The 15265-nt window shown below is 40.7% G+C and overlaps 1 protein-coding gene across 1 annotated transcript in view; it reads left to right on the top strand.

Annotated features, from left to right (window-relative positions):
• Positions 1 to 2030: 2030 nt before the first annotated feature.
• The window catches only part of CDC42SE2 (CDC42 small effector 2), a gene marked incomplete at both ends in the record, with an annotated part of 38928 nt that continues 25693 nt past the window's right edge, over positions 2031 to 15265 (top strand). The window contains one exon of the mRNA XM_079548458.1: positions 2031 to 2084. Within this exon, the coding sequence (XP_079404584.1) occupies positions 2031 to 2084 (54 nt within the window). The remainder of the gene's footprint in view (positions 2085 to 15265) is intronic.

Below are 15265 nucleotides of genomic sequence, written 5' to 3'. Positions count from 1 at the left end.
TGGGTTCGTGAAGGGCAGGTCCTGTTTGACCAACCTGATCTCCTTCTATGATCTAGTGACCCATCTGGTGGATGAGGGAAAGGCTGTTGATGTGGTCTACCTAGACTTCAGCAAAGCCTTTGGCACTGTCTCCCACAGCATTCTCCTGCAGAAGCTGGCAGCCCGAGGCTTGGATGGGTACACTCTTGGCTGGGTGAGGAGCTGGTTGGAGGGCCGGGCACAGAGAGTGGTGGTGAATGGAGTCAAATGCAGCTGGCGACCGGTCGTGAGTGGTGTTCCCCAGGGGTCGGTGCTGGGGCCTGTCCTCTTCAATATCTTTATTGATGACCTCGATGAGGGCATCGAGTGCACCCTCAGTAAATTTGCAGATGACACCAAATTGGCTGGAAGCGTGGATCTGCCTGGGGGTAGCGAGGCCCTACAGAGGGATCTGGACAGGCTGGAGAGCTGGGCTGAAGCCAATGGGATGAGTTTCAACAAGGCCAAATGCCGGGTCCTGCACTTCGGCTACAACAACCCCAGGCGACGCTACAGGCTTGGGGCGGTGTGGCTGGAGGACTGCGTAGAGGAAACGGACCTGGGGGTATTGATTGATGCTCGGCTGAACATGAGCCGACAGTGTGCCCAGGTGGCCAAGAAGGCCAATGGCATCCTGGCTTGCATCAGAAACAGCGTTGCAAGCAGGAGCAGAGAGGTGATTGTTCCCCTATATTCAGCACTAGTGAGGCCGCACCTCGAGTACTGTGTCAAGTTTTGGGCCCCTCACTGCAAGAAAGGCATTGAGGTGAACGGTTGGACTGGATGATCTTTTAGGTCTTTTCCAACCTGGGTGATTCTATGATTCTATGATTCTATATCCCATGGTGTCCTAAACTACTTCATACTGTGAGAAAATGCATACAAATAATGATGCATAGCTATACACAAAGGAAATTTGAATGAATCTAAATAAAGATGCAGCCATCTTTAGAATTTTTTAGGATTACATATGTAAAAATTTCAAAATGCTCTCTATTTCATTTCTCTGCAAACCAGTGTATGATTAATGGCAAGGCAAATGATTTCAGTGAAATCTGAGAGGAATTTTTATTGCAAACTTAGTGAAAGAAACTGGGTTGGAGATTAGCCAATAAAGATTATTATAGCAAAGGAGTGACTGGAATCTGGAGCCTCAGTTGTTCCACGTGAGGAATTTTGAAGGTTTAAGGAAACAGTTTCAAGCTCTACAAGTAATCTCCTATTTTTGAGGTCAACTGTACATGTAGCAGTGGAACAGACAGAATGAAAATAAAGCCATTTTGTTTTGACCAAGTTTATCCTTTTTGCAGATTTTTTTTTGTTTGGATTTAGGAAAGCTTGTTTTTTGCTTGACAGCTGTGTTACGTCCTTGCTCTCTGAATGGACTGGGTAAATAAATTAAGTGCCAATAGGCTGAATTCCATAAGTTAAAGGGGTGTATAGTCAATTGTGATTTTCTAAAACAACATTAGAAAACTAGAAACAGATTGAACACTGAGTGCCAAAAGATTGGACACAAATCCATTATACTGCTTCATTATAAAAAACTAGAATCTAAGCCTCATTTGAATTTCTAATATATGACATTTTGTGTAGTTTTTGAAGAAATTAGTATGTGACTTGTTTGCTAGCATCTCTTCATTCAGTAGTCAAGATATTACCACAAAATCACTGGTATGGGTGGCTCTCTGGGAGTATGAAATTCAGTATCCTATTTCTTTTTAATATAATGTTCTTCTGTTTTCAGGTTCACATAACGCTAGGGACCAAAGAAGCATAAGTAACATTTCCATGGTGCTGGGACCAGTCTGTTGAGAGAAGATTTCTGAAGTAACTTTTTAACTACATCGTGTTTGTCCTGAGAGTATCTTGAGAGAAGAGTTCAAGAAAGGAAAAATTCCCACATCAGAACCATCACAAATAAATCTATTTAAAGAACTTGCGACCTGGGGATACTTTTATAGAGATCAAGTCCTGGTTCTCAACTGTGATCACACTTCAGACTGTAAACAATGAGTGAATTCTGGTTGTGTTTCAACTGCTGCATTGCAGAACAGCCTCAGCCTGTAAGTATGAATATTAACGCTGCTTTTTGCATAAATTAATTTCATTGTGCAGATTTTATGGCTTTTTTATGCTTTTTTGAATTAATGCCATTTGACCAACTTCAGTTAACTTGGGTTAACTACTGGCTTAGTGGGGACAGAAGAATGTCTTCTAGATGGATGTTGCACATTTGCTTTCCCTATTCTTAATCTCAGATCTGTCCAAAGTCTTTGAAATGGAAGCTTGTATATCTTTGAATTCAGTAGAGGGGGAAAAGGGAAGGAAACGTGAAGGTGACCTAACCTGGTACTGCCAGAGAGCAGCTGGAAATCTGGACATTGTGACTCAATGTCCCCAGCCTGTCTTGAGGTGTGGCTGGACAGTGGTGAAAGAAGTTTTATTAGAAAAAGCAGGGTGAAATCCAGTCCTTTTATGGCCACAAGTTGTACCAGAGGAGATTTAGATTGGATATGAGGAAGAACTTTTTTTCTCAGAGAGTGGTCAGGCACTGGAATGGCTGCCCAGGGAGGTGGTGGAGTCACTGTCCCTGGCAGTGTTCAAGAGGTGCCTGAATGAGGAGCTATGAGATATGGTTTAGTGCTTGTGATAGCAGTGGTAGTAGGATGGTTGGACTACATCTTGTAGTGCTTTCCAACCTTGTGATTCTATGATTCTACAAGAGATGAGTAGAGGAGGACAGTCACCTACCTCTCCCTGCTGGCCACCCTTTTCATAATGCAGCTCAGTTTGCCTTCCAGCTGCAAGCACACATTGCTGACTCATGTCCAGCTTCTCATCCACCAGGACCCCCAAGTCTTTCTCTGCATGGCTGCTCTCAAGGAAGTCTTCCCCTAGTTTGTATAAATACCTGGGATTGCCCCAACCCATGTGCAGCACCCTGCACTTGGCCTTATTGAACCTCATTAGGTTCTTATGGGCCTACTTCTGGGTCCCTCTGGATGGCTTCTCTTCCCACCAGTGTATCGACTGCACCACTCAGCTTGGTGTCATCTGCAAACTTGCTGAGGCTGCACTTGGTTCCATCATCTCTGTCATTGATAAAGATGGGCTTAGTGCATACCACTTTTGACCGGTCTCCACCGGTCTCCAAATCCATTGATCACAGTCCTATGGCTGTGTCCAGCCAACCAATTATTGATCCACCGAACAGTCAATCCTTCAAATCCCTACTTTTCCAATTAAGAAAGAAGGATGTGTATGTTGTAGGAGTTTGCTTGTTATAAAGTGATTTATCCTTCAGGAGACAACTCAAAAAAAAAAAAAAAAGAAACCATTGTGGGCTGGCCTTCTTGTGTTTCACCATGGATGTTTAGCTGTCCTTCCGCCACAGAGATGAGCTCATTTTACTGTGCGCTGTTGTCCTGGACAGCCTTCGTTCTGCCACACACCATTGCATTAAGTGGATTTAATCAGAAACATGCATCTGAATAAGTACGGATTTTTTTTATTCTGTGACATGCACATATAGATATGTATTCTATCAGTGTAAGCAAACTCTTAGGCCAGACAGGTGTTAAGAAAACTGTTCTCACCCTACCTCTGCAAGGACTGTGTAATTCAGGAGACTTGGATGTTAGAAGTGGTTCATCCAAATATACTGATATTTATTGTTCTAAAAGTTTCTCAGAATAGATAAAAAACACAGACTTGCATAGCAGATGTGTATCCAATCCTGTGATACCTTTAATCTGTCAGTGTAATCCAATCCAAAAGTTTCTCAGAAGAAATGTAATGTCTAGCCAGTTTCATCTGTTTCATGTGCCTTCTTTCATTTTACCTTCTACATCTCAACTTTTTCATGGCCCAGTGAATGATGTTCCAGCTTTCACTTTCATGTTCTGCCGTAAAGCATGCTCTTTCTGGGAAGGCCTCATCTCATCTTGCAGCAACATTAAAAGCAACCAGCGTCTCAGAATAAACACCCTGAAAGCAGGATGTTGCTTAATTTTCTACTTACCCTGCTCGAAGCTTAAAATGTTCCTGTTGTTTGTAAATTTATGTTCTCTGAAATGTGATATTTTTTCTCATAATTTTTGACAGGTGCTGCTGTCTGGGACATCTTTAATGTTGTGGATATCAACATAAGTTTAAAGCCACATGACTAGTGAGAAAAGAAAACATATTTGAGTGACTGCATGTGTTTCTGAGATATTCACAACTTCTTCTGAGTTGCAGGATATTCTTTTTCTCTTTAAAGGCAGGGTGCAAGAGCAGACTGTTGCTTCATTCTAGCCAAATGCTGGCATATCGTATCAGGTATCTTCTGTACAGCCTGTTTTTTTCCACCTGTAGTACACTTAAAATGAAAAATATATAGAGGCACTGAGACATTTAAATCATTTTTACAGAAAGCTGGTTTAGACTGCACACAGTAACATCTTCGAGGTCACTTTGGTTGCTCTGTAGACCTTCCAGAATTACATACTTGTGCTTTCAAAGTGCTTTCTCATGGTTTTGAACCATGCCTTTGCAAACAGATCTGTGAATACTATGGTTAGAAAAACATATTACTTACCTAGTTTCACTGGTATTATCCCTCTAATAGCATATCCCAGAGCACTACAGTAACAGTGTTAGTGTATATTGGTGCATTTGAGGAGGTTCCTTTGGTATTGAGGTATTACCATCATGTTTCACAGAAATGTATCACCATGCAGCTTCAGCCCCTGTCTTTTGTCAACACTGGACAGATATACTGTGTTGCTTCTTTAAAAAAAACTGTTTTATTAGCTCTGCTAATGTTGCTTTCACTTGGTGCTTCTGAGACTCCTAAGATGATTGTGAAAGAGGCATGTTTCAACAGGGGTCTGTATTCTTCTCTGCAATAGGAGGATAAATAAAGGAATGGAGTATGCAAAGAGGCGAAAATAAATAGTGAGACAATTGGAGGAAACATGTTCCCATGTGTGATTTTAGTCTTGTAGTATCCTGGGATCTTCTCCATGATAGGGAAAGATGGGCCATGAGCAGTGGAGGTCATCTGCCTTGACTTCAGCAAGGCTTTTGTTACGGTCCCCCATGACATCCTCATAATGAAGCTGAGAAAGTGTGGGAAAGATGAGTAGATGGTGAGAACTGGCTGACTGGCTGAACACAGAGGGTTGTGATCAGTGGCGTAGTCTGGTTGGAGACCTGTGACTAGTGGTGTTCTCCAGGGGTCGGTACTGGGTCCAATCTCGTTCAGTATCTTCATCGACAACTTTGATGAGGGAATTAGTGTCCACCCTCAGGAACTGAGCTGATGATACAAAACTGGGAGGAGTGGCTGATGTGGTGTCATTCAGCAAGACCTGGACAGACTGGAGAGTCGGGCAGCAAGCAACCAGATGAGGTATAACAAAAGCAAGTGTAGAGTCTTGCATCTGGGAAGGAATAACCACAAGTATCAGTACAGGTTAGGACGTGATCTTCTGGAGAGAAACTCTGTGGAGAAGCACGTGGGAGTCCTGGAGGATGACAAGTTGGCCATGAGCCAACAGTGTGCCTTGATGGCCAAGAAGGCCAGTGTGTCTTGGTTTCCAGGTCAAAGAACTGTGGCCTGCAGGTCAAGGCAGGTGATCCTCCCCCTCTATTCTGCCCTGGTCAGGCCCATGTCCAGCTTTCCATCCACCAGCACTCCCAAGTTCTTCTCAGGAGGGCTGTGCGCAGTCCTTTTGTCCCTCAGCTTGTGTTGGTAATGGGGGTTGCCTCAACCCAGGTGCAAGATCTTGCATATGGATTTGTTGAACCTCATGAGGTTCACCTGGGCCCACTACTCAAGCCTGTGTAGGTCCCCCTGGATAGCATCCTGTCCCTCTGATGTGTTGTGTCAACCTCACTCCACAGCTTGGCATCATCAGCAAACTTGCTGAGGGTGCGCTTGACCCCACTGTCAGTGTCACTGATGAAGATATTAAAGAGTATCAGCCCCAGCGCTGACCTGGGGGACACCACTTGTCACCAGTTTCCACCGAGACATTGAGCCACTGATCACCTCTGTGGACTCAATCCTGCAGCCAGTTCTTCATCCGTTGAACAGTCCACTCATCAAATCCATACCTCTCCAATTTGGAGAGAAGGATATTGATATGATGGGGTACCATCTTAAAGGCCTTACTGAAGTTGAGCTAGGTGACATCAGTGGCTCTTTTCTTGTCCACTGATGCAGTGACCTGATCATAGAAGGCGACTGGGTGGGTTAAGCAGGATTTGCCCTTGGTGAAGCCATGCTGATTTTCTCATATGACCTCCTGCCTTCCACATGCCTTAGCAGAGCTTCCAGGAGGATCTGTTCCATGATCTTCCCCAGCACAGAGGTGAGAGTGACAGGTTGGTAGTTCCTAGGCTCATCCTTTGAGCGTTTTTAGAGATGGGTGTGATGTTGCCCTTTTTTCCAGTCACAAGGGACTTCACCTAATTGCCACAACTTTTCCAGTATCATTGAGAGTGGCTTGTTGGCTACATCAGCCAATTTCCTTAAGATTCTGAGGTGATGTTGATCTGTTGAAGAAATAGTTATGGAAACATTTTTTTTCTCTATTCTGTATATAGTTGAAATTTAATTTCAGTGGATGGGTGATCTGACCTTCCACTGTTTGTTTGTTTGTTTGTTTTATTTTGGGAAAAGTAGCACTTTCTGTGATTGCACCAGCATTCTTACACTCCTATAAATACACTTTTTAGGTTCTATCTATCTTGCATTTTCCAGTGATAAGTTTTTCTTTCCGTGTACATATGTGCTGTCACCATATCCCGTGCTATGTTTCAGTAAATTCTGCCAGATCTCCACTACCATCTACACTGCTTGTTAGGAGGAGTTTGTAAGCCTTTTGTCTTGAAGATTTTTGTAGAACACTTCTCTGTTTTCTTACCTATGTTAAACTCATTGCCTATACCTGGAGACTGCTGTTTTCCTCCTTATTTGTTTCTGTCCTGTCCATTTTTATCTTGCAGAGTCTAAGAAGTCCTTGGTCACAGCCTGGTGCCCTCTCACCTGGTTTGTGCTACTGCTCAGTACAGTTGAGATCTTAATAGTCCCTTGACCTTGCATTAAAAATATTGCTCTGTTATAAAGGAATAAACTGTTCTCACCTGGCTAGCTCTAAAATTCCTTCTCCAGTTAATTAGTTCCTTCTCTGTTGCTTGCCTCCTGTTTAAGATTTTTGCATTTTGATAAACGTTTTTATGATACATTGTGCCACAAATGTTAGAAGTAATTTAGAAAGTGACATTTCCCTTATGTCATTTTTGATATGCGAAACAGAATTGACAAACTTTGAGCGAGGAAGCACAACATAAGATAAAAGAAAAAAAAAAATTTGTTTTCACCTCAAGCAATATTGTGTTATCTCCGGTTGAATAACAGTGTCATGGAGGTCAAAAATGAATGTTGGGCATTTGTGAGAAGTGGGTTTCTATGCAAATGATTTCAAACTAGGTTGTAAAAGAATTTAACTTCTGGTGCTCAGGGCTCTGAAAAGAGGAACACAGGAGAAACAGAATCTGGAGCACAGGAGGTTCCCTATGAACATCAGGAAGCACTTCTGTGATGTGTGGTTGACCAAACACATGCAGAGGTTGTGCAGAGAAGTGGTGGGATCACAGAGTGACAGGTCGGAAGGCACCTTCTGAGATCATTCAGTCCAACCACCTGCTAAAGCAGTTTCCCTAGAGTGGGTTACACAGGAGAGCATCCAGGCAGGTTTTCGGTATCTTCAGAGAAGGAGATATCTCCACAACCTCTCTGGCAGCCTGTTCTATAGAGTCTCCCTGCTTAGAAGTTGTTGAAAACTGCCTGGACATGGTTGCGGGCAGCCTGCTGTGGGTGTCCCTGCTTGAGTAGGGGTTGAATCTGCTGACCTGCAGTGGTCCCTTCCCACCTCAAACTTTATGCAGCTGAATTGAATTGGGCCATTAAGATATGCTAGGTGTTCCTGCCTTAACATTTTTGAAAAGTACACTGTTTTGGAGACTTGACAGTAATTTTTTTTCTTTTCCCTTTTCTCCTAGTTGTGATAAAGTAAAAAAATAAATTTTATTAGGAGAGAAGTAGAGCAAGTTCACATGAATGAGAAGAGGTAGAAAAAACTAGATAGGCTAACACACCTGATCCATTTCCCACTATAATTCTCAACAATTTGTGCACAGTAAATATAATTACGCTTTCAGTACTCATAACAAATGCAGAACAAATCAGTCTTGGTGCATGTTTGCTGCTGGAGAAGCACTAACTTCCATACTGCCATATTCAGCAAGTTCAGATTCTGAGTCAAAATTACCAAAATGTTTAGGGTCTCCTACTCATCAAGTTTGATGAGCTTACTGTGTTCAGGAAGCCTATGGGAAATGTCTAATGTAAAGGTGACGGCTCCACAGAGGCCTCACATTTCAAAGTTGTCGTATTGAATTATGTGTTGAGCTACCAGTTTCAGACGTTTGGAATTCCTTCTTTCTGCTCTTCAGTGGTGCTGTAGAGCTAGGCTGCAGGAACATCTTTTGAAATGGAGTCAGAGTCCAATAAGCAGCAAAATACTTAGCTTTTCTTTCTTGAACTGTATCTGCTTGTGCTGCTTTTAGCCTGGTTGGACTGTTTTACATTCATTTCTTTTAAATTTAAATTAGTCCCTGCACAGTCTTGAAATATCTGTTATGGTGTTTGAGTATAAAAATATTTATAAAGAAAGTAAAAAAGAAAGGCAGCATTCCCCCATTGTAATTAACTGAATATTTTATGATCCTTAATTATGAATATGTGTGTGACATTTTTAGGAGCAGTGAGCATTAGCTCAGAGCTTGAAAAATTTATACTTCCAGACTCCAAAAAAAGTATGCTTTGTATTAATGAACAGAGATGTCAGTTGTTGCCCTGCAACTAAATGTTCAGCCTTTTACCTTTGACTGTTTTTATACGAAAGGGAATTTAGAGAGTACAAACTGGGCTCCATCAGAAAAGGGGTGGCCAGCAGGGAGATCGTCCCTCTCTACTCTGCTCTTGTGAGGCCCCATCTGGAGTACCCCATCCGGAGACCCCAGTACAAGAAAGACAGACAGCTGTTGGAGAGGGTCCAGAGGAGGGTCATGAAGATGATCAGGGGATTGGAGCACCTCCCCTACAAAGACAGGCTGAGGGAGCTGGGCTTGTTCAGCCTGGAGAAAAGAAGGCTGCGGGGTGACCTCATTGCAGCCTTTCAATACCTAAAGGGAGCCTACAGGAGGGGAATCAACTCTTTGAAAGGGTAGATAACAGCAGGACAAAGGGAAATGGTTTTAAATTGAGGGAGGGAAGTTGAGTTGGATGTCAGGGGCAAGTTCTTTGCAGAGAGAGTGATGAGGTTCTGGAACAGGCTGCCCAGAGAGGCTCTGGATGCCCTGTCCTTGGAGGTGTTCAAGGCCAGGTTGGATGGGGCCCTGGGCAGCCTGGTTTAGTATTAAATGTGGAGGTTGGTGGCCCTGCCTGTGGCAGGGGGGTTGGAGATTCATGATCCTTGAGGTGCCTTCCAACCCGGGCCATTCTGTGATTCTGTGATTCTTTGATTCTGTGATTCTGTAACTACTTCAGCTGGTACCCTTCTGTATTTTTACTGCAGCTTCCCTGCAGCGGACCTGAGGTGCTTCATTAGAGTTGATTCTTAAGACCAATATGCAACTCATGTAATATAACTCACAAAATACACATTTTAGTTGGCTGTTTTAAATATAAATATCTCCACATTAACTTACATTTTTAATTCCTAACATTACCAAAATCATGAAAGTTTTCCCTTTTCAGACTGTTCCTCAAACCTTCTGCAATTCCTATTATGACTCTTGTTTATATCAGCCATGCATGGTATTAAAGTTCCCATTAAATTGTATTATAGCTATTCTTCTTGTGTACTCAGAGTTTTATAAGGTGCTCCTTAAGCCAGAGACTTCAACACATAACCGCTTGCAGTGATTTTTCTCACTTGCGTCTTCAGGGTTGCTTGGCTTGACACTCTGAACTGCTCACTTGCGTAGTTCTGAGCTGGAATTTGGGCAGAAGAGGTGAAGTTGTGAAGTGTCTCAGATTCAGATGTAAGGAAGTGACACCTCTCTGAATCCAGTTTTCAAATAATTTTACTTTTTAAGCTGCTTGGGTTACCCTCAGGAGAGCTGTAGTTCATTGTAGCTGAGAGATGGCAGCATCTCTTTGCACAGAGCCACACTGAGCAGCAGTGTAGGGCTCACCACGCATTAGGTATGGTAGGAAGCATGCATCCTGGCCATGGGAGTGCCTCACTGCTGCTTTGCAACTGTCCTCTGAGGCTGTGGAATGTCACATAGCCTTCTGGGTTTGCTGAAGAAAACTGAGGTCTCATCAGTCTCTCAACTCAAATACTGAGAGCATTTCCAATGGGCCATGAATGTGGTAGCAGCTGAATTGAGGTGAATGCTCTGGGAGTTGGCATCAGGGTCCCTCACAGGCTCAGACTGCTTTAAGCACTGAAAGCCTGGAGGATGCTTCTGATCTTAAACTGTTTTTTGGCAGCTAAGGTTTGACTCAGCTGGGAGGCACAAGGCCAATTGATTTGGAGAGCTGTGTGTATGGTATTTAATCAGTAGATTCCAATTCTTTCCTCTTAAATGGGGAGAAAGGAGAAGACAAAAAGTGCCAAGGCACATAAGACATGGTGGTCAGTAGAGAGAAATGATTTGGAAGAGAATAAAATGAAGGAACAGACTTCAAAAGGATTGGCAAGTAGATGTTAATTGGGAGATTACATTGGAATTATACAACTGTCTTTTTAAAAACCCCAAAGTGACATAAGCTCTAATTATTAATCTTTATCTCGTTATGTATAATTGCATATATCTTGCCCTTTGGGATGCTTTATCTGAAAAACTGATGCTATCAGAAATGAAATTCCCTGAAGAAAGAACGCTTGTTCGTAATCAACTGGGAACTACAGTTATATATCAGTGGAGAGTGTTATTTATAAAAGGAAGTTAATTTTTGTGATTCATAAAATTCCTGTGAACATAGTGAGCTTCCAAGACAAATCAATTTCAGGTAAATTTCTTGAGAGATATGAATGTCTAAATGCAACATTAATATAGCACATGTTATTAAACTCTGCTTGGAACAAACATGGCGTATTTTAAATATAGCTTGTGGGATGCCAGCAACTTAAAAATATTTTAATGCCTAGGCACCATGGTGTTGGTTACACAGTAGATTAGTTTTAAAATGGGCAGTGAGCTGAAGTAGACATGTATTCTGAATAAATCCATTACAATATGCCAGTACACGCACTTGTGTATGTGTGTGTAGTATGCTTGTGGTTATAGTTGTGCTTTTACATAGCTGGGCATTGATGAGCTTATGAAGAGAAAAGGAAATACCAGAACAATGACGTGTGCTGATCTACATGAAGTAAGCAAGAGAGCCTGCAGTACCTCTTCATGGAAAAGTATCAGGAGCATGTTTCCTTTTTGTAAAAGCAGAATTAAGCTTAGAAAATGAAATAACTTGTGAACTTGTAATGCAAAGGAAAAGTAGTCTTTGTACTTAAGAAAATAAGGAAATGAAACTTGGATGAGAAAGAAGATTTTGGGATGCTGATTATTGCTTTTCAGAGCATATTTTAAATCTCTCAAAGATATCTAAGCTCATTCTGCCATGTGGATATTACATTTCCTGTAAATTAAAAATCAAAGTAAAACATTATATAACCAATGCTAGGCTGCTACCAACAGTGAGCCTGAGAAGCATCATGACTTTTTTTAATGAAGGTAGCAAAGCTTAAATGTTATGGCAAACATTAATTCTCACTAGTTTTTAAAATGGGTTGTGTTAATTAAAATCTGTTTTATTTTATACACTGAATTCATTTGATGTTCATTTCAAACAACTTTTCATATCTAAAGAGCTTAATTAAAATAGGAGTTTCTAAAGTGTGTAATGCTTATATGAAATAACCTCTTTGCAGCATTTGCCATAATATTTTACAAATACAAATGTGAGGACATCTTTGTTATCTTCTGAAGACAACAAAATGGTATGCTGTTGGTATGAGGTTTCATTCCATCAAAATGACATTCTGTAATTTTTTTTGTCTTACTCTCTTAATTTACACCATTGTAAATACTTACTTCTACTTAGTCAATTTGAAATGAAGGCCATAGCTTGATCTGAACTATCTTACCTTAGGAAGATAGGGAAAATGTTCATATTATTCCTCAGTTAAAATGTAAAAAAAATGATAAATTGAATGTGAGGATTTGGTTTGGTTTTGGTGTCCTTGTAGTTTTTTTAATGTAAGAAGACAGACAAAAGCTGCTTTTCCAAGCATAGTCTGAAATACAATTCAAAAACCTGTTTTTACTGTACAGTAGCTTGTTGCTCAATTAAATGTGCATAAATGATCAATATTTACAAAGAATCACCTTTGAAAATTGGTAGAACTTTCAGCTGCCAGTTCTGGAAACTCAGAGTTCTGAATCAAGCTGAGTACTTTTCTCACACTGGCACAGTTAAGTTTTCTGCAAGTAATTCCTTTGCTTCAGCTCATTGGAATTCAGTAAATAATTTGGTCATGCCCAAGAAGGAATAGAATTCAACTTAGGCTCTTAAGCTATTTTGGCCCTGCAGGCATTGTAAGGGCAGATACTGTTTTTATAACCTAACTCAGCAGGCACATTTATGTTTGCAGTATGTAAGACTAGAAATGCTGCAGGATGCACTAAATGTGGTTCAGTTCAGTGCTGTAGTTGTTCCCTAGCCATACCTAATGGTATGTTTTTATAACATAAAACCATAGCAATTTATGTTGTGTTTATGCACGTTTGCTTAAGAGACTACAAGTAAGCATGCCCTGTAACTATACAGTCTCAGAATGCAGGATAGTGGTCTGAAGATGAAGCCTGGGAAACAGAATTGGGAAAGGCAGAAAGGTTTGGATTCTTCAATTTTTTCTTTTATGATTCCAAAGAAGAAATGTTGAGAGCTTTGATGTCTCTTCAGTTCTTGACTTTTTTCATTATTGCAGATGGAATAACCATTTAGGTGTTCACCCCAAGTACTTAAAAATTATTTGGATTTTCCGTGTGATGTGTTTAAATTAGCACTCTAAAGCATAAGACGTGGTTGTTTAAGATTGTCTAAAATTATGTCATAGAGCTAAGGTTACTTCTGAAGCCATAATCTTTGGTTTTGCATAAAAAGCATCTTGCACATACACCAAATATAGATTATTTTATAAAGATAAACATTTTAAATTTCTGAAAAAAATATAAATATCTGAAAAAAACATACTCCCTTTTTTCAGGGATTTTAACATATCCTTTACAAATTATTTAGGACTAAGGAATGTGAGGGAATTGCCAGAATCTGTAAGTAGGACAATTCCTTAATACTGTTCTGTCTTATAATTTATGCAGCCTTTACAATAGTAACTTGTCAATCAGTTCTTTGCAGTAAGAATTACTAGCATCACTTGGGTGAAATTCCTACCTGGTTGCCTGTCCAATGACGAAGTTTAGAGGTGTTTGTAGGGGACCAGAACAGACATAAAAATCACTCAAAAAGAGAAGAGTCAAGAAGGAAGGGAAGGCTTCTGAGAAGTAAAATGTAGGCTGGATGTGTCAGTCATCTGGAAGGGTGGTATCTCTCTGGATTTCTGTGTATGACAGGAACAGAGCGATATAAAGCGAATGAAAGAGAGAGCAGTGAAGATGTGAAAAAGACTACCCCATTCCTCTTATTTTTCAAGTGTTTCTATTGCACTGTTTCCAGAGATCAGAAGTGGAAGGATGAAGAAGCTCCGAGAAACCCTCTGTAGGCTAACTTTAAAGCAGTGGCCTGTACTTTGCTCATTTCACAGTGTATTATTCAAACGCTGCATTTGAAATCATATAGTATTAAATGTGCAACAATTCATGCTGTTATGTTTCTTCTTGTGCGAAACTAATTTACTGCTATTCTCAGTCTGAAATCTTGAAGCAATCTAGAAGTATGTAGACTGAATAGGCTGTTGAGGGCAGCAGCTGTAGAAGGCTACTCTTACGCCTGTAGCTGTAGATCTTTGGATCTTCCCATAATCTCAGGGAAGCACAGTGGAATGAGAGGATACTCTTGTGCAGATAGTGAAATGGAGATGAGGCATATAAACCATATAGGAAATCTAGGAAGAAAACGAATTTATTGCAAATCCCATGCCTGGGATTCACCACTGGAGACCTGTGTGTTGGTAAAGGATATCTGAATACAGCTACAAAAGAGTGTTGTGGTGGTATTTTAGCTTAATTTTCTTCTGTAACTGTGGAGTGATAGATATTTTCCTATCAACAATTACTGTTTTATTTTTTTTATCACATCTCTAGATAATGGGAAGATGAAGTTGTGTGCTTGTCTTTTTTAGGTATCATATGGTTCAATTTTTTTCCTGTAAAGAAAAAATACGTACAATGAATAGTCTGCATTTATTTTTATGCACCCAGTTTGGAAATTCTCAGCCTCCAGATCTTTAGAAAACCTGTTTCTGTTTTGTATATTTGTAGCTTTTTCTTTTCTCCATTCTCTAACATTTTTGTTATTGTTGTCAAACTGTCTGACTGTAAATCTGTAGCCAGTAGCTGATGCTGGCAGTGTCTTGCATTTTGACAGGAGCTGACTACATTTGTGGAACTTGAGTTGACGTGAAATTGCCAATAATGGCAATTCATAGAATCATTACATTTGGGAAGACCATTATGATCATTTAGATCCATCACCACCATGCCTACTAAAACATGTCCGTCAGTGCCAAATCCAGATATTTCTTGAATACTGCCATGAATGGTGACTTGACCACTTTCATGTGCAGTCTATTTCAATACCTCACCACTCCTTCTGAGAATAAAAGTTTCGTAATATATAACCCACACATCCCCGGTAGTGCAGCTTAACGCTGATACCTCTCATCCCCCTCAGATGGAGGGATTATAGATCTCTGTAGTGCCTTATGTTGTAATGCTTATCTTCCCTTTCTTTACTGACTATTAAAGAACCATGTTTTCCTATTCTGTCTTCCCTAAGAAGCTCCTGAATATAAGCTTGTTTTTTCATGACCAGTGAATCTAGTACACTAAGAAAGCCACAATATTTCCTGGATTTCCATAGCGCATCCAACTTCAGAATTACCAGACGCAGATGGAACTACTGGTGTCGCAAAGTATGTGAACGTAAGACACACAATAATAG

This window comes from Tetrao urogallus (assembly GCF_951394365.1).
Source record: "Tetrao urogallus genome assembly, chromosome: Z".
Classification (NCBI taxonomy): Eukaryota; Metazoa; Chordata; class Aves; order Galliformes; family Phasianidae; genus Tetrao; species Tetrao urogallus.
The sequence above is the reverse complement of the archived record's forward strand: the minus strand, read 5'-3'. Positions and strand labels throughout refer to the sequence as shown.